Raw genomic sequence first — 27,828 nt, 5'->3', positions numbered from 1 at the left:
TGTACTGTAACTGTCTGTAGTGACTGCTATCAGCCCCTGACTTCATGAGCACTGAAAAGTTGCCTATGATTTTTCAAAGAGAGAGAGAGTGCAAAGCTTGAGGGCTCGGCGGTGATGTCGCGTGTGATGTGGGGGTGGCACAGAGAGAAACAAGGCCAGTGTGGGATTGATTAGTGCAGCCATTGTGCTGACTCTCAGGCAGCAGTCCCCAGATAAAGGAGCAGGCAGCTACCTACAGGGTGTGTGACCTGTTAGGCTGCAGTGGTTGGGCCCATGTAGATTTAATGCTGTGAATACTAGAAATGTCTCCTGGGTTAAACTTCTGCTTGTTTCAGCCACTTACTGTGTCTCGTTTAGGTTGGGCATAAACTTTCATGGGTAAAAAATCCACTTTTTCAGATCCTGTGCCCGTGAAAGCTTATGCCCAAATAAATCTGTTAGTCTTTAAGGTGCCACCGGACTCCTTGTTGTTTTTGTGGCTACAGACTAACATGGCTACCCCCTGATACTTGCTTAGGTTGCACACTGGTTCTCCACTTAACCTGAACTTCCTTTACAGAATAAACTGCATGTCCTTTCCTAAAAGGAAAATTCCTACATTTTGAAGATAGGACATTCCTTAATCGGAACGAGAAGAGTGTAGTAAATATATTGGGTCAGCATACTACCCTTTCACCTCCCAGGGTTAGAATTCACTGTGCAGATCACCAATGCATTGAGTTTGATGGTCTCAGACTAGGATGGTGGAAGCATTTGCTCACTTTACAACATGGAAAAATGTATCACTGCTAGCAGTATTGGCTTGTGTTTGTTATATTGGATTACCCAACTGTGGCTCGAGGTGGGAGCACGCCACAGGTCAGGATTAAGATAGATTGAGAGAGCTGTGGGCGGGCCCCAGTACTGGATTAACAGTGTGATTGGAGATCAGCAGCGAGGTGCATTGGTAATGTGTCAGAACTGACACCTGGCCTGCCTGATTTATGTTTGGCTCCAGACAAGTCCCGCCTGTCAAGTTCCTTCAACATCACAAAGCCCTACAGCTCATCAGATCCAACCTCATGCAAGGCTGTCAGGCAGCTGCATCACAGCGGGGTGGGTCTTCAGGGGAACAGGTGTGAGAGGGAAGTTCTGCGTGCCACCTTAGCAAACATTTACTGAACAGCCATGTTAGGGCCTGCTCCTGAGAAGTGCTGGGTACCTCCAAATTCTAGCAGATGCAGGTGCTCCACACCTCTCAGGATTGGGCCCTCAGCACAGTCCTTTTAATTACTGCTAGGATGAGGGAACATCGTGATAGGGGCTCAACATTCAAGTCTTTCTCAGTGTGACTGAGATAGTTTCAGGTTGCGTAGTGTGTTAATGTGGCAGCTCTTCACCTCTGGAGACTGGGGTCCAGCTCTGGCTCAGGGCAGACCATGAAGAAAAATTAGTTCCATGGTTCCTTGCGTGTGCTTAGAAACATTTGTCCATATTGCAAAACTCACCACACACAACCCTGGGCAATGCAAGAGTGGGGTCCATGTCATCCAGTGGCCTCTCACCAACACTGGCCATCACCAGCTTCTTCAGGGCAAAGTGCAAGAAGCCCCAAAGTGCACAATTCTGGAATAGCCTTCCCAGAGGGAAAGTTTCTCACCAACAAAATGAGTTAATTGTTGGCTTATATCTTCAGAAATAAGAGTTTATATCCCTTAATTTATTTAATCCTTTCATCTCATTGGATACTCTCATTTTCCACATCCATATCTAGTCCTTTTTTTAACCCTGCTAAACTCTTTACTGTCTTGTAGCAGTGAGTTCCACAGATCATTATGCATCATGTAAAAATGTCAACAAGGAGTCTGGTGGCACCTTAAAGACTAACAGATTTATTTGGGCATAAGCTTTCGTGAGTAAAAACCTCACTTCTTCGGATGCATCGGCTACCCCCTGTTACTTGACACCATGTAAAAATGTATTTCCTTTAATCAGTTTTAAATTTACTGCTTTTCAATTTCATTGACTGCTCCCTTGTTCTTACATTGGGGGGTATAGGGCACCTGAAAGGTCTCCTCTCCATGTAAAGCCATGCCAAGTTGATGTCTGATGCCAAGTGATGCCACCCCTGGAATTCTCAGGGCATGCTGCATTGTCATGGCTGAGATGCATTGGCAGAGCTGGAGGTGGGATTGGAACAGCAGGTGTTGGTGGCGGGGGGGGGGCAGCTGGAACAGGGTAGGTGCTGGCTCAGGATGGGGGGCCATTACCAGGGCTAGGGGGCTGCAGGGCGGCATGGAGGGGCGGCGGCGGAGCTAGGAACGGGGGCAGGCTTCCCGCCCGTCACCGCAGGCCCCTTGGGGGCGGAGAAGGGTCGTGTCCTCCCTGTCCCCCTCCCCGGTGCTAGGGGCCCCGTGCGCTCGCCGGCTCTTCTCCGGCTGGGCACGGTCCCTTTAAGGGCGGGAGCAGGTGAGAGGAGGCGCGGCCCCTTTAAGGAGCCGGCCCCGCCCACGTGGGGCGAAAGTTTCAGCCGCCGGGTCGGGAGGCGCTGCAGGTATCGCTCCGGGCTCTGCCCAGTCCCCTCTTCCCTGCGGCTGCTGGGAGCGGGCAGTGCCGGCCGGCGGGTGCCGCTTGCGGAGCCGGGACCCCGCTGGGAGCCGGGGCGCAGCGGTGGATCGGGGCGGTGTCCGCAGGCAGGTCCTTGCGGGCGGGCCTGGGGCCGCGGTGCAGTGCAGGGGGCGGCCTGGATACTCGCTGTCTCCAGCCCCAACACCTGGTCGTGGCAGTGCCAGGCGCTGAGGGTAGTGGGGACACGTGGGTGCCGGCCGGTCCGTGGTCGGAGCGGGGTGTCCCCCAGCCCGGGGTGTGGACGGCGTGACCGGGGAATTGCTGGGGCGCTGCTGTTCAGGGGCTGCGGGAAAGAAGCTCCGGCTTTGGCCGTGGCCTGACTCTCTCCTTGCCTTGCCAGGGGCTTTCCAGGGCTGAGCGATCGCTGAGCTTGCGGCGGCGCCTGGACACCGCCGAGTTGTATGTTATTTGGGGTACTGGCCCCAGGCCAGCTCGCTGGGACGGGCTGCTGGTTGTGATCCTGACTTCCTGGCATTCTTGGAGAGGTTTGTCTTTCGGATAGCAGAGCCTGGCTTATTACAGACGTGTTTCCTACACAGCAGCACAGCTGGGACAGCACAGGCAGAGTGTAGATGCCAGTTCTGGAACGTGTGTGGTAAGCAAGCTTGGGGATTGCTGTGCGGGTAGCAAACCCCTTGGTGCGGTGGTGGGTAGATTGGGGGTGTGCCACATAGTAGTGCATGGCTGGGGTTTGTTGTGGCGGGCATGAGGGGTTTGTTTGGTGTCTGGGTCAGGCTGACTGTGGCAGTTCACTGCTTAAGCTGGTCAGGAATTTGCTCCCACTCCCAAACCTTCAGTCTCTCCAGCTCTCAAGGCAGGTCAGTGAGGAGTGGAGAGAAAGGATTGCAGCTTGTGTTTGGTGGGGAGGGAGAGTTTGTTTCCAGATCTGCTTGAGCCTTCCAGAACCTTGCACAGCAGTCCCAGGCTTCCTGCCACAGGAAAGGACCATGACTCTAATAACTCAGTTCCCTGCTTCATCTGGTTGGTGGGAGGATGCATTCATTTGCACACATCCTGTCATAAAGGAATGGGGCTTATAAGTACGGAGGTAGAGACTGTATTTCTCTTATATGCTTAGACATTGCTTGGCATTCATGTGGAATAATAGCTATGGGACTGTTGTGTTGAAACCTTCTCCACTTGTTAGATCCTGCTAATCTTCATCTGTGAGTCACATTCCTAATTAAAACCTTTATCCAAATACTTTCTCTCCCATTTGCAGAGGTGCTTCTGTGTGTGTAGAACACTGGAGACAGACCAATTTCAGATGTAAGATGATGCAATGTGGATTAGTCTACATGTACAGATGTCAGAGTGAGAGTGTGGTTGGTGTAACTTGTGTGGCCAGAAGGTGTAAATTAGAGAAGAGGGTGGTAGCTTCAGTTCACATCCTGCAGTCACTTTCCATGCGAACTCCTTTCTTCTGACCTTTGGCATGGCAGCTTGAACTTGGGGGGCCAATCCAGAGATGGTGTGGAAGTGGGAATGCGGGGAGAAGGTGGAGGGATGGAACAGCTTCCATGTGAGGAGAGATTAAGAAGACCGGGACTGTTCTTCTTAGAAAAGAGACTATCACATTCCCACTTAGTTGAGATCTATAAAATCATGACTGGGGTGGAGAAAGTGAATAAGGAAATGTTATGTACCCCTTCACATAACCCATGTACCAGGTGTCACCCAATGATATTAATAAGCAGCAGGTTTAAAACAAATGGAAGTACTGTGGAAGTCAACCTGTGGAACTCATTGCCAGGGGATGTTGTGAAGGCCAAAAGCATAACTGGGTTCAAAAAAGAATTAGACAAGTTCGTGAAAAATAGGTCCATCAATGGCTATTAGCCAAGATGGTTGGGGCACAACCCAATGCTCTGGCTGGCCCTAAACCTCTGATTGTTAGAAGCTGGGACTGGATGATGGGATGGATCACTTGATTGTTTTATTTTGTTCATTCCCTCTGAAGCATCTGGCATTGGCTGCTGCTGCTACATGGCCATGCTGGGTCAGACCAATGGTCCATTCTTGTGTTCTTGGGGATATGGGTTACATGTTGGGAAATGAGTGTTTAGAGTCCAGCTAGTGTAATACAGAGTGGGTTAGAAGAAGAAGATGTAATCTAAAGAGGTTTGCACTCCCTCTGTATTAACCAGAGTTGGTCCAGAGCTTATGCACTTCTTAAATACAGGTAGGTGATAGCTAGGCGAGGGAGGATTCTTGCAGGCTGTCCCCTGGCAGCCTTTCCTATGCAGTTCCATGTACAGGAAAGCCTGACGGTCCCAGACCTTGTGAGGAAGTCAGGTACTGCCAAATACCCCTGGGTTGGAGGGAAGCCAGCATGTAGCCCTGGGGCTCTGAAGCTCCAAGAGAATAAAAAGCAGTGGCCCTCCCAGGCTGGACTGGGATTGCACGGCTCTTGGCTCTTTGGAGGTGGAAGAGGGTGGGTATTTGCTGTTCTGAGTCTTGCTCTGGCACTGTCCTGGAGTGTGCAGTGTTCCTAGGGAAGCATTGGCTCCCTTGTCCTCAGCCCCTTCCCACTTCACTAAAGAAGCAAAGCCTGGGGAGTTGGAAGTATAGTGATCAGAGAACATATGGCGAGATGAGGCTCCCTTGGGAGGCCAGTTCACTCTGTCAGAAACAAGAGGTTACTCAACCTGTTCAGCTTCATTCTTTCTCTTCATGGTCACTTGGGTACAAGAGGACATTGCACAGGGAGAGGGGAATAGGAGCTGACCTCCTTGCATGTAGCTGTTGGGCTAATATTTCTTGCATCTGCAAACAGCCTCCACTGTCCTGGGTCCTTCCCCTGGTCTGAGTGTGGACACTCCATCTTCAAGTGGTGACCCTTCCCTGCTCTAACCCCTGGGTTGCAGAGGCCCTTGCAATGACTGTCAGGGAGTGTACTGGAATGGCTGCTTTCAGGTGGGATCTACAGGAACAAAAGTACCTTCTGGAGTGGCTGCACTAAAAAGAGAGCTTGTTGAACTTCTCAGAAGAAATTTCTCAACATTCATCTGTCTGGATGCATGACTGAGAACTTAAAAGTTAGTTTGAGAAAAGACCCATCCAGTCCATCTAAGTATTGAGTCCAAAATGGGTACTCCTGAATACAGAACTAAAAGGGAAGATGCTTGTCTCTCTGCAGACCTGCCTTATGATGCCTAAGCATTCATTTGGCTAGCAATTTAGAAAAGCCAATTCTAAACAAACAGAATCTCAGCAACTTCCATTCTTCTCTCAGCCGGATTGGTGTTCCAACTACCTTAGAACCTGCTCACTGTTGATTTTCTTCTTCAGGCCTAGAACTCTAGATACCTATCTAGACAGATCCCATTTGTGAGGAAAAGTGCTACAGTAGAGTTGAAAGGGGAGAGAATAAATGAGAGCATCACCAAAGCCTACTGATGGTGGGATGGTTGAGGATATTGTCTCTTCCAGATGTTCACCCAGTCCTAGTGAGCCCTTCTTTTCCAGAATATTATGCTACAGAAAATGTGGACATGCCCAATACAGTTGTGATTCTAGAGAAGTCTCAAATCTGCATCCTGCTTCTTAACTAAAATCCCTGTAGCTGATACAGACTTAGTGGAATGTGTCAGGAGCATGGAGCTCCAGAAATGGGGAGAGCTAGGAATAGCCCACCTTTAGTGATTACTCTTGTTAGTTAGTATGGCAACACCCATTTCTTCATTTTCTCCATGTATATATATCTTCCTACTGTGTTTTCCACTGCATGCATCCGACGAAGTGGGTTTTAGCCCACAAAAGCTTATGCTCAAATACATTTGTTAGTCTCGAAGATGCACAAGTACTCCTATTTCTACAGCTAAGAGTCTGAGGAATATATTCTGGGTAGGGCTTGATAATGGTGACTGAGTAGGAAGTGAATTGGCGTATATAAGCATGTTAACTGGGTGCTGGCAGAGAGACTGTGTCATTACTTTGCTTGTTCCTGGATCGTCTATCAAAGTGCCAATCACTCTGGTATCCAGACAAGACTTTTAACCAACTTACTGCAAGTTGTGAAGTAAGAAATGCATCTTACTCCTTGACATGGGGCTGAGGGACTGTTTCAGAGTGGCTCTGAAACAAGTACTGACAATGACTTCAATTAGCCCACTAATATTCCCCACTGCTTTTGTTCTTATTGCTGCTCCTTTTTTCATTCCTTTGGAACCCAGATTCTACCTTCTTGCATGTTTGTAGAACAAGGCCATTTAAGGGAACATGGGCAGTTTAAAATTCATGTTACCTTTCTTAGCAACCTAAATAAAGGACATCTTGGGTTATTAAAAATGTAATATTAACGGTTTTCATGTTCTGCTTGAACAATGATATGCTGATCAGTTTCACTTTCCAGTTCTCACATGGATTAGCACAGTACTGTAAACCAGAGGGTGATGCTTTTTAAACAGTCCAGGTGGTATTTCTAGTAGTCTCAGAATCTTGTGAAAATACTTTTTTTATGAAAAAACAAAACATTGGGGCCAAATCCCTTGGCTTTTTGTCTTTAACACTGCACCCATCACAATGGGAATGGTGTGCCTTTTTTAAAAACACAAAATCTTGCTTAAATAGACTGAAAATGGGAGTAAGGAACCGGAAAAGTGAGTTGCCTAGTAGAGGTGGCTCTTTAACTAAAGGTCAAACAAAACCTGGAACCTAAGTACCCTAAAGAGGCGGTTTACAAGATGGTGTGATTTGTGCAGAGTTGATCTTTGGTGCAGGTTTTTTCTCTATATAAACAAGTTTAGAAGTTTGTCACACTGAATACAATAAATTCCAATATGCAACTTATTTTTGCTTAGGGTCTTCAGTTTAAAAATAGCACAGGGGTTAATATATTGCTCTGTCTTGATCTGTGCTCTCGAGTTAATTCATAGGCAAATCCTAAGGCAGGGTTGGCTTTCTTTTGTATTTAAAAAATAACAAAACCAAAAAAAAACCCACCCCAACACATTTGAGCTGGAACTCAATGAGATTCTCAACCTCCTTCTGGGAGTCCTGGCCTCCTGCTGCTAGGCAATCCCTGATTCCCACTGTCCTGAGAAGTCACAGCACATCTGCAGCCATAACAATGGAGTGTGATGTCATCTGGCAGAAAGGTCACTCGGGCAGCATTAAGGGAGTGTGAACTTCCTGCTGGTGGTAGGGGAAAATGCATCACTGGAGATAGCTGGGGTCCAGACCAGGAAATGAACCTGCAAGGCTCTGGGTGAACAAGGCAGGGGGAGTGCTGCTCTTGATAGCAGCATATGCTTGCTGTTGTGTGCTTCAGAGCCCTGAGGAAACTGTTCCTGAGATGGGGGAGGGACACTTTTTTGAAGGCTCTTGCTTGGCGGTCTTGTGTGGTGTGTCTGACCCCGATGAGCTGAGCTGGGACAGGAAGTGACCTAGATATGGTCCAAGCTCTATAGAAATACTACAAGCAACTGCTCATGGCAGCTTCGAGAGGGGCCTGATCTTTTTTCTCTCCTACCTCTTCTGGGCTCTGAGGGAAGCCTCGTAGGCCAGATCCTACATCCTGTGCTTACAGGGTCCTTGCAGTAGCCTTGCTTCCTTGGGGTTGGAGAGGTCTGCAGCTCAGAAGGCCTTGCTGTGCTTGGACACTTGGGCCTTTGTCAGTAGGGGAGGCCCAGTGCTGTAACTCTGAACTCCAATCCATCCTGTTTTGTTCTTTTCACCACCATCCCTTTCCAGGCTAGGTCTGTCTGCAAGTGCTGGATGCAGGCAGGAAACTCCAAGTGTGTTGGTGGAACAACTCAGCCACTGGATGTTCCCGTGGAGGCTCATTAAGGCCACATGCAGGGGGCTAAGAGCTTCCAAAACACTGAACTCTCTAAACAGGGTGTGTAATTGGTGCTGGGAGGGCAGCAGAGGCAGCATGCTCTTAGGCCAGGCGCAGGGATGAAGCTGATCATGCTTTAGTGACTAATGCAGGGACTCCCCACAGCCTTGCTGTGAGGTGGGACCAACAAAGTGCAGTGAGGCAGAGTAGATACAGGGGCAATTGATGGCCACCTGGAGTTATCAATGAGTTATTGCTTCGTGCAAATGCACAGGGGCTTAGAAGAACCCAGGAATGTTGCACTTGGCTGTACTAACTTGCTAACTTGCCTCCAGCTCTGAGGAATCCAGCTGCTTTCAGGAAAAGGCAGGCGATTCCTGGGATAAGCCATGTCGGAGGCTGTGGACCTGTCTTTCCTGTCAGAGGCAGAGAGGGATATGATCCTGCAAGTCCTGCAGCGAGATGAAGAGCTCCGCAAGGCTGAGGAGAGAAGGGTCAGGTGAGAGCCTGGGTAGGGGAGAGATTTTTTTTCCTTCAAAGTCTTCTGCTGCAGTCTGTGCTTCCTTGATGGCTGGTAGGGTTTTGCCTGTAAATGGCAGGGTGGGGATGGACATGGGTCTTGTAGTTAGCTGCCCTACTGGTATTGTGCTCTGTTCCTCCTGGATGGGGAGGTAAATGGTGGTGGTTGCCCAGGCATCACTGCCCTGTCCTGACTTGCTCTAAGAGGCAGCATCAACTCAGGGCTAAGTGTGGGTTTTAACTGCTCATGGGTTTTGCATCTGAACAGGCGACTAAAGAATGAGCTGCTGGAGATCCGGCGCAAAGGGGCCAAGCGGGGCAGTCAGCGCTACAGCGAGCGGACGTGTGCCCGGTGCCAGCAGAGCTTGGGCCGCGTGAGCCCCAAGGCCAACACCTGCCGCGGCTGCAACCACCTGGTGTGTCGGGACTGCCGCTCCTACAGCATCAACAGCACTTGGCGCTGCAAAGTCTGCACCAAGGAAGCGTGAGTTTCCCTGGGGAGAGTTCAGGCTGAGTGTCTCTCTCTGCACAGACCATGGCTGCCTTCCTCATCCTGCCTGTCGCCAGGCTTGCAACCTGGCTGCCATCCTGCTCTTCTCTTCCCCTGCTCCCACACACAGTAAGCTTTTGCAAAGACCTCATGGCTTCCTCCAACATCTCTAAAACCCATCCATCCTTCTCTATTGCTGCTGATTGTTGTCCTGGTTATCTCCTGCCGCAGCTGTTCCACTCTCCACCTACCCTGGGGTCCAGCCTTTCTTCTTCCCTCTCAGTCTGTTCCAAGCATTTCTGCTATGAGTCTTCCCCTCCAATGCCCCTCGTCCCATTCTCTTTGTGCACCAAGCTGGCAGTATGCAAGCTTTCGGTGGTGAAAAAACAGACCCTTCTCTCCTCTTCTGCCCTGCCTTACCTGAGTCCCTTGTCCCTCTCCCACTTGTAGCTCCGCAGTATCTCTCCTGCTGCTGCTCACACCAGGAGAGCTTCCTGCTGCCTGTGCACCAAGCATCCTGTCTGTTCCTTGCTGACAGGGTATGCAGGCCTTTTTGGGACTGCATGCCCAGGGTTAGCCTGACAGCTGGGATCTTGTCTTTCTATACATCTGCATCCTAAAATTGCCATGTTCATCTACATTACTCCAACAGTGTTTCCTCCTGCAGGGTGGTAGAGTAAAGGAAGCAGAGAACACTGACCTTACACAGGGTGAGAATGGCCTCTCACTGCCTCTTTCCCCTGCAGAGAGCTGAAGAAGACAACCGGTGACTGGTTCTATGACCAAAGAATCAATCGCTTTGCAAACAGGCTGGGGAGTGACATAGTGAGAATGTCCCTTCGGCGCAAACCTCCAGGTAGGAACAGCCAAGCTCTGGGTGGGGAGGGGCCCTATTCCAGAAAACCACCTCTGGGATGTTGCCTAGTTGGCGGCCTCTATACGGAGAGGCCATGGACATAGGCCCCATTTCACTCCAGGGGGCTCTCCAGGTTGGATAGAGGCACTTGTTTTCTTGCTCATGGCGATGCCAGTATTAGCACTTCGATGGGGAAATAAGATGCCCGAGGTCTCTGCAAGCTGCCCCTGCTTGGTTGACTTGGCATTGTTTTTATTTTCTTCCAGCCAACAAAAGAGAGACTGTGGGGCAAACCCTTCTCCAGCAGGCACAGCCGAACGATCCAAAAGACTCCCCCGTGGCAAAGCAGAAGAGTCCCCAGGAGCGACAGAAGGAGCCCAGGTGAGTCTTAAGTCCATCCTGCAGGTGTCCTCTGAGCCTCCACATTCACCTTCCCTGCATTCACTTCAGATCTCTCAGGAAAGCAATGACCTGAAATCCATGTGCATGGGGCAGAGCAGTGGGCTTTGAGAAGATGTTGTCTCTTATGGGAAGAGGACTGGTAGTTGTAGAGGGCATAGACTAGCGTTTCTCAAATGCGGCCATGTCAGCCTCTAAACCATGGGGGGGGGGGGGGGCAAAGCAGCCACTCCTCCCTGCAGCGCCCAGCTGTTGCTCCTGAATAGCTGGTACCAAGGGCAGTGAGATGTGCTGCCTTGGTGTATGTGCTGGTGCCACCAGCAGGGATCAGTGCCCTGCACCGTGCAACTTCCTCGGGGGCTCTGGGCAGCACATCTGGAGACACATGAGGTCAGTGCGCGCGGTGCTGGAGGTGGCTGCGGCTTTTGGTCCCCGGGCACTCCCTCAGGCAGCTCCCCCATTCCTGCCAGGCTGGGGCATGGAGAGCCTGGAACTCTGCAGGCAGCTGGTGAGTTCCTGACCCATCTGTCACGGAGTCCCTGGGCGATGCTCTGGAACTGCTCCCCACAAAGCCAGTCAGGACTTTGGGGAACCTCCTCTCCCTCGGAGCAGACTGTCTTCAGGGCAAGAAGCTCACACGGCTTCACCTTCCTGGGTCTGACCTTGGAGCATTCAGCATATGCCCCTCCGTGCGCTTCCCACCACCCAGGCAGGGTCCTGGGGAAGCCAGAGATCCTGCACGCACCCCCACTTTGCAGTCAGACGTGACTCTTAGCCAGCCAGTAAAATGGAGGTTTATTAGATGACAGGAACACAGTCTAAAACAGAGCTTGTAGGTACAGCAGCGAACGGGACCCCCCTCGTCCGGGTTCATTATGGAGTTCAGAGAGTCAGACACCCGTCTGCCCTCCCTTCCCGTCCCCAGCTAGCTTCAACTGAAATCCCCCTCCAGCCCCTCCTCCTCTGGGCTTTGTCTCTTTCCTGGGCCAGGAGGTCACCTGACCTCTTTGTTCTCCCACACCTTTAGCATCCCCTCGCAAGGGGGAAGGGCCTGGCCATTAGTTGCTAGGCGACAGAGGTTCGGCCAGAAACTGAGGCACCCACACAGTATTCAGAGGAAACGTTAAGAACGGTCCCACTTCGTCACACCACCTTCCACGGGGCAGGCTCTCACTGAAGGGCTGTGGGAGGCAGGGACAGAAAAATCATGATGTCAGAGTGGCCATCAGCAAAAGTTGGTGGCTGCACTCTGAGGTCACCAAAAAATTGGTTGTGAGAACCCCTGGCACAGACTGCATCTTGCTGGTGGATGCTACAGCAGATGACTGTGGATCTCTAAGCCTTGGCAAATACATTGGGGAAGATCCTTTACTCAGTTGCCCTCCCAGCCCTGGGGCAGGGGACCAGGACTGTCTGTCGCTCCCAATTTCCCTTGCACAGTCAGTCAGATACTATGCCTGATGGACGTATTAGAAAATCACTTCAAGGTGTGATGTAAGAATGGCCAAGAGCCACGAACTGCAGAAGGGCTAAACCGGTGCTGTTGCTCCTGCCCTGTTCCTTCAGCCAGAAGGCCCCCAGCATGATACCCTCCCCTTGTTGGTGAGATGCTTTGGTGCTTGTCGGCTGCACCTGATCAGCTGGCTGTGCTTGTGTCCCATGGGCTTTGGGTGATATTCTGCCTCTTGTATCATTTCATATGGTCAACCATGTCCTCCTGTTGCCTGCGGTGGGAATGATACCACCCCTCGGCCATGGGGCGCTGAGCTGGAATCTGTTGTCCCAAAAGAGGAACCATGGGAGATGGGTGTTATCCCAGCCCATTATGCTTTCTGGCACCAAAATAACTAACAAGGCAACCCCTCTGATATCTGGCACCGAAGTGGCTCATCTGGGTGATGGTATGAAAATGTAAATTATGGTGGCTGTCCGGTAATGCCACTCTGGCTTATGGAGACCATATACAGCTAAAATAGACCAGACCTTTTTAAAGCTCCCTTGTCTTGTTGATGCTCCTTTCCAGGCCCCTTCCTGATGCTGTTAGATGAGGAGGATTTGCCGTTGTGTAACCCAACCCTCCAATGGAGTTTTCCAGAGAGCTTTAATAGGTCTCCAAGCCAATCCAGCTCTCCCATGATCAATGTGGTGGTCTGATGCAGGTCTAAACTGATCAAACCCTTCTTTTATTGACCTACAAATCCACCACATGGCTCTGCTTATCTTAAACCCATCTTCTGCCCTTATAAATAAAATGGCTGTGTTCAGGGGCTGGTATCTTCCTCTAGGCCCTGTGTGGCTAAAATCAAAGTGCTGCCAGTTGCTCCAAAGGCCCATATTGCCATACAGCATAGTTGCTGACACCCTGGATCTCCCTGTCTCTCAGGAGGGGTTGGGCCTCCTGCACTGCAGTCTGGAACTGCCCTTCCTACCATAGGGACAGATTTGTTTTTTTCCCAGCATGCCTCCTGAAGCCTTGGACCCCCGAGATGGGAAGAGTGATACCGAGTCCATGGAGAACATGAGTCTGGATGGGTACAGACCCAACGCCACTGGCACAGGTGTCAGCTCCAGGTTAGAGACTGATTCCTGTGCCCAGAAACAGTCAATAGGAGTGGTCAGATTCTTGGCTCCTCCCACTTCCTGTGTTACTGTCTTCTCCCTGCCTCCCCCTCTCCCTTAAGTAAACGGTTCAAAGGGCAGGTGGAGAGGGTCCTTTAAAGATTTGGAGTAGGAGGAAAAGGGCACGCTTTAGGGATGCTTCTGAAGGTGAGCTGGGACCCCACTTCCCAGGAATGCTTAGCTGAGACACTAATGGGGAGATGACTCCCTAACCTGCTCTAGATGCTGCTCCCCTCCCCTTCCAACAGGCATAGCTGTCTCCCAAGCCCTGGTCCCTTTTGAGCCCATGGGTGCTCCGGTCCGTGTGCTGAACAGGCTGGTGCCCAGCTGTCTGTAAAGTCCTGATACACCCCAGGAGGCCTGGAGCCATGAGAGGAACTGGGAGCAGTGCTGCTGCTGCCTAAACAGTAGGTAACTCTGAGCTGGCTGTGATGCAGGCAGAGTGGCAAGTGCAGAATGCAGTGCTAGGGAAAGTTTTTTTTTTTATTACTCTTTTTAAATCTTACACTGGGTAGGCAGGATTCCCCCACGTCTTCCCCTGCTCATTCCTTTAGCACATGGTGCTGGTAGACGGAGAAACTCTAATCTCACTCAGAAGGCTGTTTCGATGCTTGTTGAGAAAGTCAAGATATTGGCTGATAGGCAAGCTAACTCTGGTTGCTAGGCAGTCTCCCCCGTCCCCCTGGCCGGCCCCCCCAGCAAAGAGCTCTCATGCTGGATGGATACAGAGCTAGTCTGACTTTTCCCTCTACTGTCTGCAGGAGAAACTCCCTGGATAAAACTGTCACTTTCCAAGAGGGGAAGCAAAGGCCTGGTCCTGTGGGCTCCAACGTATCCACCTTGCCCATCCCCACCCGCTCCAGAGACACTACTCCCTCCGGTTCAGAAAGTGTATGTGTCTGCTACCAGTGCTGCGGCGATCGGGTTCTCCTGCCCTGTGGGCTCTGGGGTAAGGGGTTATATACAGTCTAGTTTCCCCTCTCTGAACAGCCTGTTTTCCCTTCATAGGAGGCTCGTGTGGGGAGCCATGGTGCAGCATCCGCAGATGAGAGTGAAACCATATTCAAGAAGAATCCCAGGAGAACCCTGAGGCCTGCAGGTGAGTTGCCCTCTGGGGACCCTGGCAGCTGTGCTCTGGGAAACAAATCGCAGGGCTGAGTCTGGATACCTTGGTTCTGTTCCCACCTCTGCTGCTGACCTGTTGGATCACCACTACAGAGGTGGGAACAGGTCACTACACCCCACCTTGGGCAGGTCACTACACCCCACCTCCTTTCCTCTGCCCTCAAAAGGGGAATAGCAATGCTTCCCTGCTTCTGTAACACACCTTGATCAGTGGATGAGTGAGCACTACATATGCTTGTAACAGCGTGCTAGCACTGCACTAATGGCTGGGATTGGAGGCATCTCACCTTCCTGTCTCCGACACAGACTACACCAAGTCAGTGATTGATCTGCGCCCGGAGGAGCTGGGAAGTGAAAGTGGCTCCATGGGAGACAGAAGCAAGTCAGTCCCAGGTCTCAAAACTGAAGTGGTGAGAGCCTATTGAGCTGCGTTGAATCAACTTGTTTGCTTAAGAGGGAGGCTTCTCTTTCACCCTACCTTTCTCTGAGGCCTGTGGGATCGAAGGGGAGTTGCTCCCCACCTGGCCTCCTTCCATTTCAGTTCAGCTGCAGGCTACCATGCTGTTATCTAAACTCCCAATGAAGCACAGACCCTATTGTCTCCAGCAATAGCCTCACATCTTGTCTGAATGAACTCTCCGTTGCTGTGAGGGAGGAACTTAGTCAGGTCACTGTTCTCTGTGCTGGCCTGCCTGCTCGGGGCATCTTGCCCTGGTCTGAGGCGAGTACACCTGACAGGACTGGGTGTTGGGCAAGGAGCCTTTGGGTACATCTACACAGCAAATAACCCCCCGCAGCAGCGAATCTCAGAGCCTGGGTTAACTGACTCGGGCTTGCGGTGTGGGGCTACAGATGGCCGTGTAGATATCCGGGATTGGTCCAGAGCCTGGGTGCTCAGACCCTCCCCACTAGCCGGGTTTCACCAGATCAAGCCCAAAAATCTACGTGGCTATCTTTAGCCCTGCAGCAGGACCCTGAGTCAGTTGACCCAGGCTCTGGGACTCACTGCTGTGTAGCTGTACCCGTAGTGGCTGGGGCTGCTTCCCTGGCAGGGTTGCTGCTGGAGGGGTCTAGTTGCCTTGGTTTTCTGGCCGGTACGGATGGCTGTATCCCTTGTTGCAGGATGAGGAAGAGGAAGACATTGACAACCTGGTGGAGATCCATCGACGGAGGACGGCCAGAAGCAGCATGCGCAGCGGTACCTCTTCGGTGAGTCATAGAATATTAGGGTTGGAAGAGACCTCAGCAGGTCTAGTCCAACCCCCTGCTCAAAGCAGGACCAACACCAACTAAATCATCCCAGCCAGGGCTTTGTCAAGCCGGGCCTTAAAAACCTCTAAGAATGGAGACCCTCCCTAGGTAACCCATTCCAGTGCTTCATCACCCTCCTAGTGAAATAGTGTTTCCTAATATCCAACTTAAACCTCCCCCACTGCAACTTGAGACCATTACTCCTTCTGTCATCTGCCACCACTGAGGACAGCCTAGTGCCATCCCCTTTGGAACCCCCCTTCAGGTAGTTGAAGACTACTATCAAATCCCCCCCTCTGGCTTTGCTGCCCCTGTGGCCCCCCCCAACCTTCCCCCAGGATTGCAGGAAGAAATGCTTTAGTGAGGATTGGGGTTAGGGAGCAGGGAGGCAGCACTGTCTCGTGGTTAGAGCACAGGGTTAGCAGAGCTAGGTACTGTGTCGAGCTCTGCCTTGGACTTTCAGCTTGAGCTTCTCTCTCTGATAGAGCTCGCAAGAGGGTGTGAAAGGTGCTGAGTACTTACCACGGCTAACTGGTTGGGGGAAGGTGACTCCAGTCCAGTGGTCAGGAGGGCAAACATGGGGGGGAGGAATTGGAGATACACTAGTTCTCTGTGCACTAGGGGCGTAAATCTTACCGGGACCATGTCTTTCAGAGCACCCTGGGGAGCATGGTCAGCATTTACAGCGAGGCTGGTGACTTTGGCAACGTCTGTGTCACAGGAGAGATCGCCTTCTCTCTGAGCTACGAGCACAAGACTCAGACCCTGTTCATCCATGTGAAGGAGTGTCGCCAGCTAGCCTATGCCGATGAGGCCAAGAAGCGCTCCAACCCGTGAGTGCTGAGCAAGCTGCCTCTGGCACAGGATATGGGCGTGGGGCTGGGCGAATGGGGGGTTGCCTGCCACAGGTGCTGACCTTACTGCGGGGGGGAGGGCGGGGGGGTTGGATCTGTCCTGTGCTATGTGCTGCTGTACTGATTAGGAAAGCTCCTGTGCTAGGAGTCTGAGATGGACAGCTGCCATCCAGGAACAGAGGTGTGGCTGGCAGTGGTGGGCAGGGGGCAAAGAGCAGGAGTATGTGCTAGGTCTGGGGAGATGCCCGTGAAATGGGTGACATTGCCTGCTTGCCTCCTCCAGATACGTGAAGACGTACCTCCTGCCTGATAAATCCCGGCAAGGCAAACGCAAGACAACCATCAAACGCAACAGTGTCAACCCGCTGTACAATGAGCTGCTCAAGGTGAGCTCTGGGGCAGGGGTTATTGGCTGTCTCCAACCTAGCCTAGAGCTTTCCATCACAAGCTCAGTTGGGGAGGCAGATGCTTGGCCCAAATCATAAGACCTAGGGCAGGGAGGCTTCACCACCAGATGCACCTCGCTTCATCCTTTTGCTTCACTGATGGAGTGAAAACAGCCCCTTCCTTCTTGGACCTCAGCTGGGGCTGCTGGGAGGGAGAGGAACACTGATTTCCCATGTAGACCAGAATCAGAGCTCTGAAAATCCTGCACAAGGCTCCGAGCACTGGGGCAGGACCAAGATAACTGACAGTCTGTGCAGGGCTGTCTTGCTGATGTCACTGCATTTTTCTTTTTTGTAGCCCTGTTGCCGTGGTGACTTGGCCAGGCATAGCTAAAGCCCTGAACTGTGTCAGGATGCCATGACCTCCCTGCAGACAGATCACTCTCCTGCTCTGCTTGCTTTGCCTAGCATTCTGCCACCGTCACCAGAGGGTGGGCCGTTTTCCTGTTCAGAGCACCCTTCCCATCTCTGAAAGGCTGCTTTCTGTGGCCCCTCCCGGATGCAGTGATGTCACCAGAGGGCAGTACAGTCACTTGAGCAGGGAGCCAGCTAAATCCAAGCCGTGTGGATCCAGCAGGGGGAATGCTGCCAGATGCATGCTTCACTTACTGGCTTCTGCTGCGGAATTTGTGCTGCAGCCGATAAGTAAATGCCAGGGCAGCCCCCCTCCCCTGCTATAAATGTAGGGAGCACAAAGGACGGAGGGTGGCAATTAAAGCTTTGGAATCCAGAAAGCTCCAGTGGTTTCTGGAGCCTCCTGTTCCAGTAACCTTCATCCCCAAATCTGAGCAATTCCACTGTGCCCACCCGAGGCCAGGCCTGTGCTCAGAGAGGGACTGAGCAGAACTCTCTGCTCCCCCAGCCTCCAGACCTCTACCCTAAAGGTGCTTCCCACTCCCCCAGGAGGCCAGGGCTGCCCAGTGTAGAGAGTCCCTTGAATGGGTGAGTGCAGGCCCAGCTCCTCCGTGGGTCTTGGATTAGTCACTCAGCAAGTGTACACACCTGAAGCTACCTGGGCAAAGCAGGTCGTGAGATGTCCAGCCCACTTGCATGTGTGTACGTATCTTAGTCCCACATGTTGGAGACTTACTGAAAACTTGAGCCTCAGTATAAAAATCCTCTAAGCTCCTGGGGCTCCTTCCCAGAATCTGCCCTTCCTTTTCTGTGAACCCATAGTACATGCCTCCTCTGTGTGGCTAGACTTCTGGAGTGCAGCTGGGCAGCCATTGCCTGGTACCTTCCTCATAGTGGGTGAAACCCTGAAGAGAAAAGGAGTATGTGACAATAGTCAAACACACCAGTTAGGCTCTCAGGAGGAGGTGGGAAGACTTCAGTCTCCCTAGGAGTGCTGAGGGGCATCTCCTCCTCACAGTGAAAGCTTTAGGTATGGTCCTAACTGCTCTGGGAAGCCACCACTGGCTCACCTGGCTCTGTGGTCCTGTCTCTTCACAGTACGAGATCAGCAAGTCCCTCCTGCTCACAAGAACCTTGCAGTTCTCAGTCTGGCACCACGATCGCTTTGGCCGAAACACCTTCTTGGGGGAGGCGGAGATCTCAATGGAATCCTGGAACTTTGAGAACCAGATGGAAGAGTGTCTCCCCCTGCATGGCAAGGTATGGCCCCTGTAGCTCTTGCATCTGACCTACCCTAGGAATCCACCACAGCTCCTCCCAATAAGGAAAGTGGCTCTGGAGCAGATGTGAACTTCTCCCGACCAGTGCTCTTCACTAGTCTGGTCAGTGCCTTTTATTGTGGGAAATGCTCTTTCCTCTAACATAATGACACAGATCCCTCACAGGGTATGTCTGTTTGCACTGGGGGTGATTCCCAGCTTGCATAGATGTACATGTGCTAGTTCTGCTCGAGAGAGCACTTGAAAAAAGCAATGTAGCTGGAGTGATACAGATGGCCGTACGAGCTAGCCACACGAGTATGTACTCAGGGGGTCTTAGCACTCTGGTCCATCAGTCTGTATCTAGAAGTGAACGTCAGCAGGTAGTCCGCTTCCTAGGGGCGTGAGGGACACCTCGTTATTTTATAAAGTAAGACACTTGCCACATATACCTTCAGAGATCTGGACTTACTGAACAAGTCAATCAATATGTCTATAGTCATATAAAGTCCTTCTGACTGAGTCTGGCTCTCTGGGTCTGCTTAGTACACCTGCCTTATGTGACAATAGGGGAGTCCATGAACATTCATAAGGTAGTGTGGATTCCTGCCGCTGCAGGGTGCCAACACTCTGGCATCATCTCTCCTGCTGGGAAGGTCTGAGACTGTTCTCTCCCATGGACCTCTGAGGACCTGATCCAAATCCTATTGCAGGCCAGGGGGTGCCATTAGTAAGGCACTGTGGAACAGCTGCCATCATGGCAAACTCATGTTTGCACAAGCAGTAGAGGTGGCTGAGCTTCCAGCTGTCTGGGGTTCTGCATGAGTCCAATTCTCCTTGACCTCTAGGAGACCTTTGGGAGAGCTCCACCCTGAGAATGTTTGTTTGAGTGGCAGCACCTTCAGTAAGGCCTTGTCTATACACCAGCTTGCACTGGTTATTGATATAAGAAACCTATCTATAGTTAAACAAAAGAAGTGTCTGTGGGGTTTGCACAAGTTAGATGTCTTACTTTATGATCAATCTGGTAAAAATCGTATTGAGTCTACACACATCTGCACTGGTTTAATTAAACTGGTTTTTAAAAGAACAAACCCTTTGAACTGGGGCACATTAGTGTATAGACAAGACTGCAGCAGTAATAATTTAAGATTTACTTAAGTGTGGCCCTAAAATCTGATACCCATTTTTCAGGCTGGTGCTGACTCTGCTGGCTCCCAGCAGTACAGAGGAGAGCTGGTTGTTTCCATGAAGTACATCCCATCTTCCAAACACCCAGGGGCGGGTAATGGGAAAAAGGGTGAGTGTCTGAGCTGCTGCAGAACCTCCGCTCATAAAGTAATATGTGAAAACAGACCCAAATGCTAATCCACACTGGCATCCAGGATGTAATCCCAGTCTCCAAACATCCAGAGCTCATCCGGGAACAGGAACTGCTTGTTGTGTTTTCAGGAAGAAGCTAATCCATTAATGGACCAAGCAGCTGTAATATTTTAACCTTCAGCTCTGAAATGTGACTCTGATCCATGATGATTTCAGCAGTGCTACTAGCTAGGCTTTCCTTCTATGCAGATTCAGCCTGAATGGTAGTGGCTGCTATTGCAGTAAAGCTTTGATGCAAGCTAGAGCAGGGTTCCTGGGCGGAGAGCTGCATTGGCAATCTGCATCCAGTTTGCTTCTGGAGTAGATCAGCTGCCCTTGTCTTATGTTGTGGACAGTTCTCCAAGATCCAGGACCCAGCCTGAATCGGGCCAGGCGATTCAGGGTCTGATAAAACACAGCAGGCTGGGACCTGTACATCTATTACAGATGAGGATGTCTGTGGGCCAGCCTCTCTGAGATTCAGTGAGCCAGCAGTTCTATTTGTATTACCTGGGTGCCTAAAAGCCACAGTTGTGGACCAGGCCTGAATTGTACTAGGTGTTGTACAAACACGCAACAAAAACTCTCCCTGCCTTGAGGAGTTGACAATGTAAGTATAAGACAAGGGACAACAGATGGATACAGATAACTGGAGTACAAGGAGTCCACATAACAGCCAGTGGTCCTTGCACACTAGCAGCCTTAACGCTGTCAGGTTTTCTGTAGGCGTCACGGCAAAGGAGAGTTTTAAGGTAGGTTTTGAAGGAGGACAATGAAGTAGCTTTGCAGATGTTTACAGAGAGCACCTCCCAAGCATGAGGGGCAGCATGGGAGAATGCACTTAGGGGCTTGTCTGCAAATTTAACAAGTGAGCGATGGAAGCTGGCAGCATGGGCCAGCTGCAGGTGAGGATTGATGGCTCAATAGTGAACGAGAGCTTGACCGTGAAGAGTCTTGCAAGCAAAGACAAGCGGCTTATGTTTGATGCCAGTGGAGGGATGCAAAGAAGGGGTCACATCCCATGATTGGAGAGAAGCTGTGGCTGAAAACATGGATGATTCAGACTTTCTCTTCCAGGCAAACGGGAGGAAGGAGGCGAACTCCAGGTCTGGATTAAAGAGGCCAAGAACCTCATAGCTGCCAAATCTGGAGGGACCTCTGACAGCTTTGTCAAGGGGTGAGTGAGTCGGAACCATGCCAGTTACAGGGGAGATAGACAGCACCTACAGAACAGCCCTCCCAGCTACAATGACCCTGGATAATGCTTTGCAGTGGAGTGACCCAGGGGCCTGGGAATGAATGGGCCTCTCTGTCCCCAACTCTCTCCCAGCTGCCTGGTGTTGGGATTGGGGTTGAGGGTTGTGTGTTTATGCTGATGAGCTTGTGCTCCTGTTGTGGTGAAAGGTCCTAAATGCTGATGGGAGGGGTCTGGAGCAGCTCACCCCTGTGTGCTTCAGAAGTGCTGAGCATCCACAACTCAGCTGAAATCTGCAGTTTGTCACCGAGAGAATCGCAGCGTGGTCCACAAACTTCCTTCCAGTGCCTGGCCACGGAGGGGTCCTCTGTAAGAGGCAGAGAGAGGCGAGTTCCAGCTCATGGGCATGGTTGGAAGTCACAAGCCAATATAACCACACAGACTTCCCGGGGGTGGGGGGAGCTATTGGGATTCTCCGTATGTAGTAAAGAGGAGAGGATGGAAGTTAATAAAGTGCAGGCAGGAGCTGAAGAGAAACAGTTCCATTCAATTACATCATGCAGGTAGACAACTAAAAACTGACATTCTATAATAATTGTATACAAATGCTAGAAGTCTTAGTGCTAAGATGGGTGAACTGGAGCACCTGGTATTTAAATGAAGCTATTGATATAATATCACAGAAATTTGGTGGAATGATGACAGTCAACAGGACACTAATACCAGGGTACAAAATGTATAGAAATGACAGAATACGTTGTGCTGATGGGGGAGTGGCACAATATGCAAAAGAAAGTGTAGAGTCAAATACAGCAGAACCCCGTTTATCTGATCTAATTGGGACCAAGGCCAGATCAGATAATCAAAAATTTCCATAACTTGGAGAATGGGAAAGTGCAAGGCTGCAGCACCATCTAGCAGCCACAGAAGAGATTGCCTGCTTTTGGATGTGTGTGTTGGTTGTTCATTTAATACAAAGACAGTTAATGGATGGTTGAATAAATGGGGTTCTGCTGCATAGTAAAAATCTTAAATGAATCACTGTGTATCATAGAATATCTAGGGATAGAAATTCCATGCATGATTAAGAATATAGTAGTAGGAATATACTACCGCCCACCTGACCAGAATGTGAAATGCTTAGGGAGATTGGAGACTATAAAAATAAATAGCTCAATAATAATGGGGGACTTCAACTATCCCCATATTGATTGGGAACATGTCACCATGGGATGGAATGATAAAGTTTCTAGACACCATTAATGACTGCTTCTTAGAGCAGCTAGTCCTAGAATTCACAAGGGGAGAGGCAATTCTTGCTTTAGTCCTAAGTGGAGCACAGTATCTGGTTCAAGAGGTGAATACAGTGGAACAATATAAATTTATCATCCCTGTGGGGGAGGAGGGGAAATACCATAAAGCCCATCACAGTAGCATTTAATTTAGGAAAGGGGAACTACACAGAAATGAAGCTAGCTAAACAGCAATTAAAAGGAAAAGTCACAACAGTGAAATACCTGCAAGCTGCATAGAAACTTTTTAAAACACCAAAATAGAGTCTCTAATTAAATGTATACTGCTAACTAAAAGGAATCGTAAAAGTACCAAAAAAAAAAAAATGCCACCATGACTAAACAGGGTAAAAGAAGCTGACAGAGGCAAGAAGGCATCCTTTAAAAATTGGAAGTCAAATCCTGCTGAGGAAAATAAGTGTAAAAGTATAATTAGTCAGGCCACAAAATTTGAAGAGGAACTAGCAAAAGTCTTAAAAATGAATAACACCCCAATATAAATCCATGGTATGTCCACACTTGAAATACTATATTAGAAATAGAAAAGGTACAGAGATGGCCAACAAAAATGATTGGGGTATGGAACAGCTTCCATATGAGGAAAGAGTAAAAAGACTGGGACTATTCAGCTTGGAAAAGAGATGGCTAAGGGGCAGGTTATGATAGAGGTCTATAAAATCATGACTGCTGTGGAGAAAGTGAATAAGGAAGTGTTATTTACCCTCTCATAACACAAGAACCAGGGGTCACTCAATGAAATTAATAGACAGCAGGTTTAAAACATAAAGTACTTCTTCACCCAACACACAGTTAACTCATGGAACTTGTTGCAAGGAGATGGGAAGGCCAAAAGTATAACTGGATTCAAAAAAAGAATTAGATAAGTTCATAGAAGATAGGTCCGTCAATGGACCTGGGTGTCCATACTCTGGGTGTCACAAGGTCTCTGAATGCCAGATGCTGGGACTGAACGTCAGTGGGTAGATCACTTGATTACCCTGTTCTGTTCATTCGGTTTGAAGCACATGGCATTGGCTGCTGTTGGAAGACCGGATACTGGGCTACATGGACCATTGGTCTGACCCATTATGGCTGTTATGTTCACACTCCAGAACTGACTCCCATGTGTTGGAGCTGCACTGAAATCACACAGCCTCTTCCCTAGTCACTGAACTACTATTGGATGGAAATTACTTGGCCAAATCCAAAGCTGTCCCTTCGGCACTGGGTGTATTTGCTATAGTCTGGGGCCCCAACCCCACTTGGGACCACTTATTTGGGTCCTCTACAGCTCTAGAGAAGAACTGATCCCTGCCTTGGTGGGCCCACTATCTGGTAACAGGCTAGGGGATTTCAATCTCCTGAGCCATCATGGTCTCTTCTGCTCAGGTGGGAGGGGAGTTGCTAACTATATAAGGGCCTCTCCCACAGCTACCTGCTGCCACTCCGAAACAAGGCCACTAAGAGGAAGACTCCTGTGATGAAGAAGACCCTGAATCCTCACTACAACCACACCTTTGTCTACAATGGCATCAGCCCAGAGGACCTGCAGCACATCTGTCTGGAGCTGACTGTCTGGGACCGTGAGCCATTGTCCAGCAATGACTTCCTGGGAGGAGTCAGGCTGGGAGTTGGGAATGGTGAGCTGCCCCCTGCCCTCAGTTGTTGGCTTGGGAATGGGGCTATGCATTGCAGTAACTCACCTCTGTCGCTCCCTTTCTCTCAGGTATGAGTAAGGACCAGGTGGTGGACTGGATGGACTCCACAGGAGAGGAGGTGAGCCTGTGGCAGAAGATGCGCCAGTTCCCAGGCTCCTGGGCAGAAGGAACACTACAGCTCCGCTCCACCATGGCCAAGCCAGGAGCATAGCCATAGCCTGGGCGCTGGGCCTGAAACCAGCTATAGCAAGGCAACACCAGGCGGAGGCAACAGAGCCAAAACCATGGCACCAGCAAGGGCCACATGTAGGATCTAAGGGAGTGGGAGCAGGCTCTGGCTTTCACCTGTGTAGTAGTAAAGCTAATTGTGTCTTCTGCAGGCTCAGCCTAACAGCCTGTTCTTGGCAGCAGCTTATTTTATGTAAAGGGTTTTTGTCTCCTAACTTGGCTGGAATTGAATTCCATAGGGTCTCCCCCCTTGTAGGGGCTAAGTGCTTTTAAAACTTTTCTTAGGTTCTTCACCTCTCCCATGTAGTTTGATTGCCCCACTTACAGCTTCCACTGTTGTCTCCCCTTCTCTGTCCTCCTGGGATGGTGCAGATAGAATCAGACTGTACAAACTAGAGGCTGCATGAGCATAAGCAATCAATATTTGGTATGTAGAGCGTGAGAATACCCAGTGCTGTTGAGACACAGGCTGGTGTGGGGAGGGAGAAACAAGCCCCAGCCTGTTACAGGACTGTCCTCTGATCAGGCTATGGTGTTTGTGTCACTGGCAGAGGGGAAAGCAGCTCAGAGAGCTCTGTGCTGATCTCCGCTGGGGGAGGTGGCTCTGAAACAAACATCCACATGCTATTGATCTGAGCTGGTAGCTGGGTATCAGTCATGCCGGAGCTGCAGGACTCTGGTGGGGCAGTGGTCCATTTCCCCTTATGCTGTGGGTTGTTAGCAGTCCTTACTGTTGCTTCTCCCCCCCCCACCCGCCAAGCCCTCCCCTCTGCCCAGCACGCCCACTCCAGCTATTTTACATAGATTTATTCATTTAAAATACAAAATGTTGTGGGGGTCAAAACAGTGCCCAACAAGAGAGCAACAGCCCCTCTTGGAGGAAAGGCAAATTCTAGGGCATGAGTTAAAATCCACATCAAGCAACTGTCTGGGAGGGCAGTCTTTGTACTGGCAGATGCACTATAATGCCTGCTTGGTTACTGTGTCAAGGCTCACCACAAAGGGCCATCTGTTTTAATAAAGGTTTTCTTGCTGCTGCCGGTGGTGTCAGGACTAGTCATTCACAGGGGCTGGCGGGGGGACTTACTGCTGTCTCTGGGAGGGAGTTCCTGGAGCTTGGTATGAAGGGCAGGGAGCAGCATAGAGAGACCAGGAAAAAGCTGCTGCCACTAACTGATGAGAATAGAATCTGGTCTGCCTCAGCCAGCTGCCTTCCACTGCAGATTGTCTGCTCTGCTTGTGTGTGGCTATCAGTCTTAGCACGGCTTTGTGGCAGCATGTCCTCGAGCTGTGTCCCTGAGGGTCTGCTCCAGGGAAGAGGTAGACTTTGAAACTTGCAGTTAGATGTTTGCTGAGCTAAGGGGCCCATCACTGCCACTGGCTGAGCGGCACAGCAGGGGCAAGCTCTGTCAACCCTTCACTGCTACCTGCACTCTGCCCCGTGTGCTGTCCTCGTTTCACCTCACTACCCATCCCCATGTTCCTTGGAGAAAGGGAATGATGGGTGGGGGCAAGAGAGATGGGTTACAAACCTGTCCCCTATCCTACTGGCCTTTCTTCAGTAGATAAGTGTTGTTGAAGTCCTGTAATGAGGCAGGAGAATAGGCTGTGGCCCTAAGACCATTGGCCAGGCCTTAGTGTGCAGGGAAGTTGGGGGCTCTGGGCTGCTGGGGTGGTTTTGCTCTTAATGAACCAAGCACTTCCCCACCTGTTTTTAAAATAGGAAAGAAACTTCCTGGGGGGGCCAGATCCTGCTGCCTGAGGAAAGTTACAAGGAGTGGCCTTTACCAGCGTCAGTCCCTATTTGAGCCATGTGGCCTGCACTGGGCCTGCTCCCCATGTGGCTTTCTTTCTTACTACTTTCCAACTCTTACCTCCTGCCTGCTTGGGTCTAAACAAAGCCCAGCCTTTGTGGCTGAATGTCTTTCAAACATCTTTTGTTCCTGCTCTGGGATTGTGAAGCCATCTTCCCTGGAGAATTGTCAGGCTCTTGGTGGTGGTGGGCTACAGCCGGCCTAACCCTCTTCCAGCTCTTGGTAACAAGCCTCATGCAGCAGGGATTCATAGACTCCCCTGGGCAGCCCCACTGTCGGCTGCTGTCATCCCTTGCCAGAGCATCCCAGCTCCACCTCCGGTGGCTTCACAAACATGCTTGATGTGTTTGTCATGATCTGATTTAGGTGGGGATTGGTCCTGCTTTGAGCAGGGGGTTGGACTAGATGACCTCCTGAGGTCCCTTCCAACACTGATATTTTATGATTCTATCTGTATGGTGTGCTGGGGTAGAGTGCTATTGCTGGAGCCACACGTTCTCTGCCAGGGGGCTAGTGTACATGGGCATGCTGTGCTAGCACTGCATGGCAAACCTGGCCTGGGGTGCAGGCAGGGCATGCTGCATGGCTGAGAACCATACTGCTATTAGACATGCTTGTTTCTTACAAGAGAGGGGAATGAAATAACAAGGGAGGTGACTTAAGTTTACTCATTGATGTTCTGCTCCTGAGATGCAGCAGCTCCTGCTATTCCAACCTGAGCTCAGACCCTGCTGGGCTTGTGTTCCCTCCTTCCTGACTGGCAGCCTCCCCCTGCTGGTGTGATAGTGATGGTTTGGGCCTGGGCAGAGGCTGATTTTGTGGGGGGAGAGGGAATGCTCCCAAACTCCTCTTTTATCCTAACTTCACGGCTGGCCTGGTGCAGTAAGGCTGGTGTGACGTTGGCTTGGCCCAGCTAGCTCCCCCTCCACTGAAAAGTCTGTGACCTTTGACACTGTTTCCTTCCTCACAGCTGACCCAAGACAATGCGGAAAGGGAATTCTCAGTCCTCTGAGGTTATGGGGTTCTGAATGTGAAGGGGTGGGAGCACTGGCACCCAGATGCAGGGATCTGCCCCCACCTGTGCAGAGTCACTCATTCACACATGTCTCTGCTTTGTGCTCGCTGGGTGACCTCCTGGCTGCTCAGCAAGTAGGTGTCAATGAAGGTGAAGAGCTCCTCAGGGGTGACTGGCTCGATGTAGCGCTCGCGGTCCACGCCCTGCTTGTCTATCAGCAACATGTTAAAAGTGGAGCGGGTGACGTGCAGAAATTGTCTGGAAGCAATGAGTGAGTAGATGAGAGCCTGCTATGCCCACAGAGACTGACAGCATTTACATGCGTACAACCCAGTTCCCCACTGCCAGCACTCCAACCCCTGAGAGTTGGGTTATTGACTGCTGGATTTTGTGGGACCCTCTCGTTTTCCACAGGCCTGTGCAGGATAATTTAGGGCTAAGATACCACCCTGCTGCTCTGTGAGGATAGCTCAGTGTCTGACATAAGCAGGTGACAGGGCTGGAATTCACTCTCCTGGCTGCACAGGCAGTAGGATCTGTCATCTGCACTTGTGACAGGATTCAGGCCACCAGCACTCAGGAGGATGGGTGCCTTTCCTGCAAGCAGGTGTCTCTAATGACTCTGTAGCTGCACTCCACCACAGTCACTGCTGGGACAATCAGCCCCAAAAGCACAAGCCTCCCCCCCCTCCATGAGCTAAAG

At 50.7% G+C, this 27,828-nt stretch overlaps 2 protein-coding genes across 3 annotated transcripts in view; one reads left to right on the top strand and one right to left on the bottom strand.

Moving 5' to 3' along the window:
• Positions 1-2,495: 2,495 nt before the first annotated feature.
• Positions 2,496-25,334, top strand: SYTL4 (synaptotagmin like 4). The gene is made up of 18 exons (XM_054039790.1): positions 2,496-2,533; positions 2,948-3,202; positions 8,725-8,888; positions 9,177-9,392; positions 10,145-10,254; positions 10,521-10,635; positions 13,111-13,224; positions 14,034-14,163; positions 14,281-14,371; positions 14,704-14,807; positions 15,520-15,606; positions 16,303-16,481; positions 16,786-16,888; positions 18,401-18,562; positions 19,756-19,861; positions 21,001-21,100; positions 23,842-24,050; positions 24,137-25,334. The coding sequence occupies exons 3-18, from the start codon at positions 8,779-8,781 to the stop codon at positions 24,277-24,279; spliced, it is 2,079 nt and encodes a 692-aa protein (XP_053895765.1). The 5' UTR covers positions 2,496-2,533; positions 2,948-3,202; positions 8,725-8,778; the 3' UTR covers positions 24,280-25,334.
• Positions 25,089-27,828, bottom strand: part of SRPX2 (sushi repeat containing protein X-linked 2) — a 19,969-nt gene continuing 17,229 nt past the window's right edge. For both annotated transcript variants that reach the window (XM_054039792.1, XM_054039791.1), the window contains exon 11: positions 25,089-27,383. In XM_054039792.1, the coding sequence (XP_053895767.1) occupies positions 27,203-27,383 (181 nt within the window). In that variant the 3' untranslated portion in view covers positions 25,089-27,202. The remainder of the gene's footprint in view (positions 27,384-27,828) is intronic.

The sequence above is a fragment of the Malaclemys terrapin genome, chromosome 9, assembly GCF_027887155.1.
Source record: "Malaclemys terrapin pileata isolate rMalTer1 chromosome 9, rMalTer1.hap1, whole genome shotgun sequence".
NCBI lineage: Eukaryota > Metazoa > Chordata > Testudines > Emydidae > Malaclemys > Malaclemys terrapin.
Note: the sequence above shows the minus strand (reverse complement) of the source record. Positions and strands in the feature narration are given on the sequence as shown.

Bases quoted from the DNA above. Each gene is read 5' to 3' on its own strand.
- SYTL4 (XM_054039790.1), top strand. From the start codon at position 8,779: ATGTCGGAGGCTGTGGACCTGTCTTTCCTGTCAGAGGCAGAGAGGGAT. The intron at 16,482-16,785 runs GTGAGTGCTGAG...TGCCTCCTCCAG, and splicing joins GCCAAGAAGCGCTCCAACCC to ATACGTGAAGACGTACCTCC. The intron at 18,563-19,755 runs GTATGGCCCCTG...CCCATTTTTCAG, and splicing joins GTCTCCCCCTGCATGGCAAG to GCTGGTGCTGACTCTGCTGG.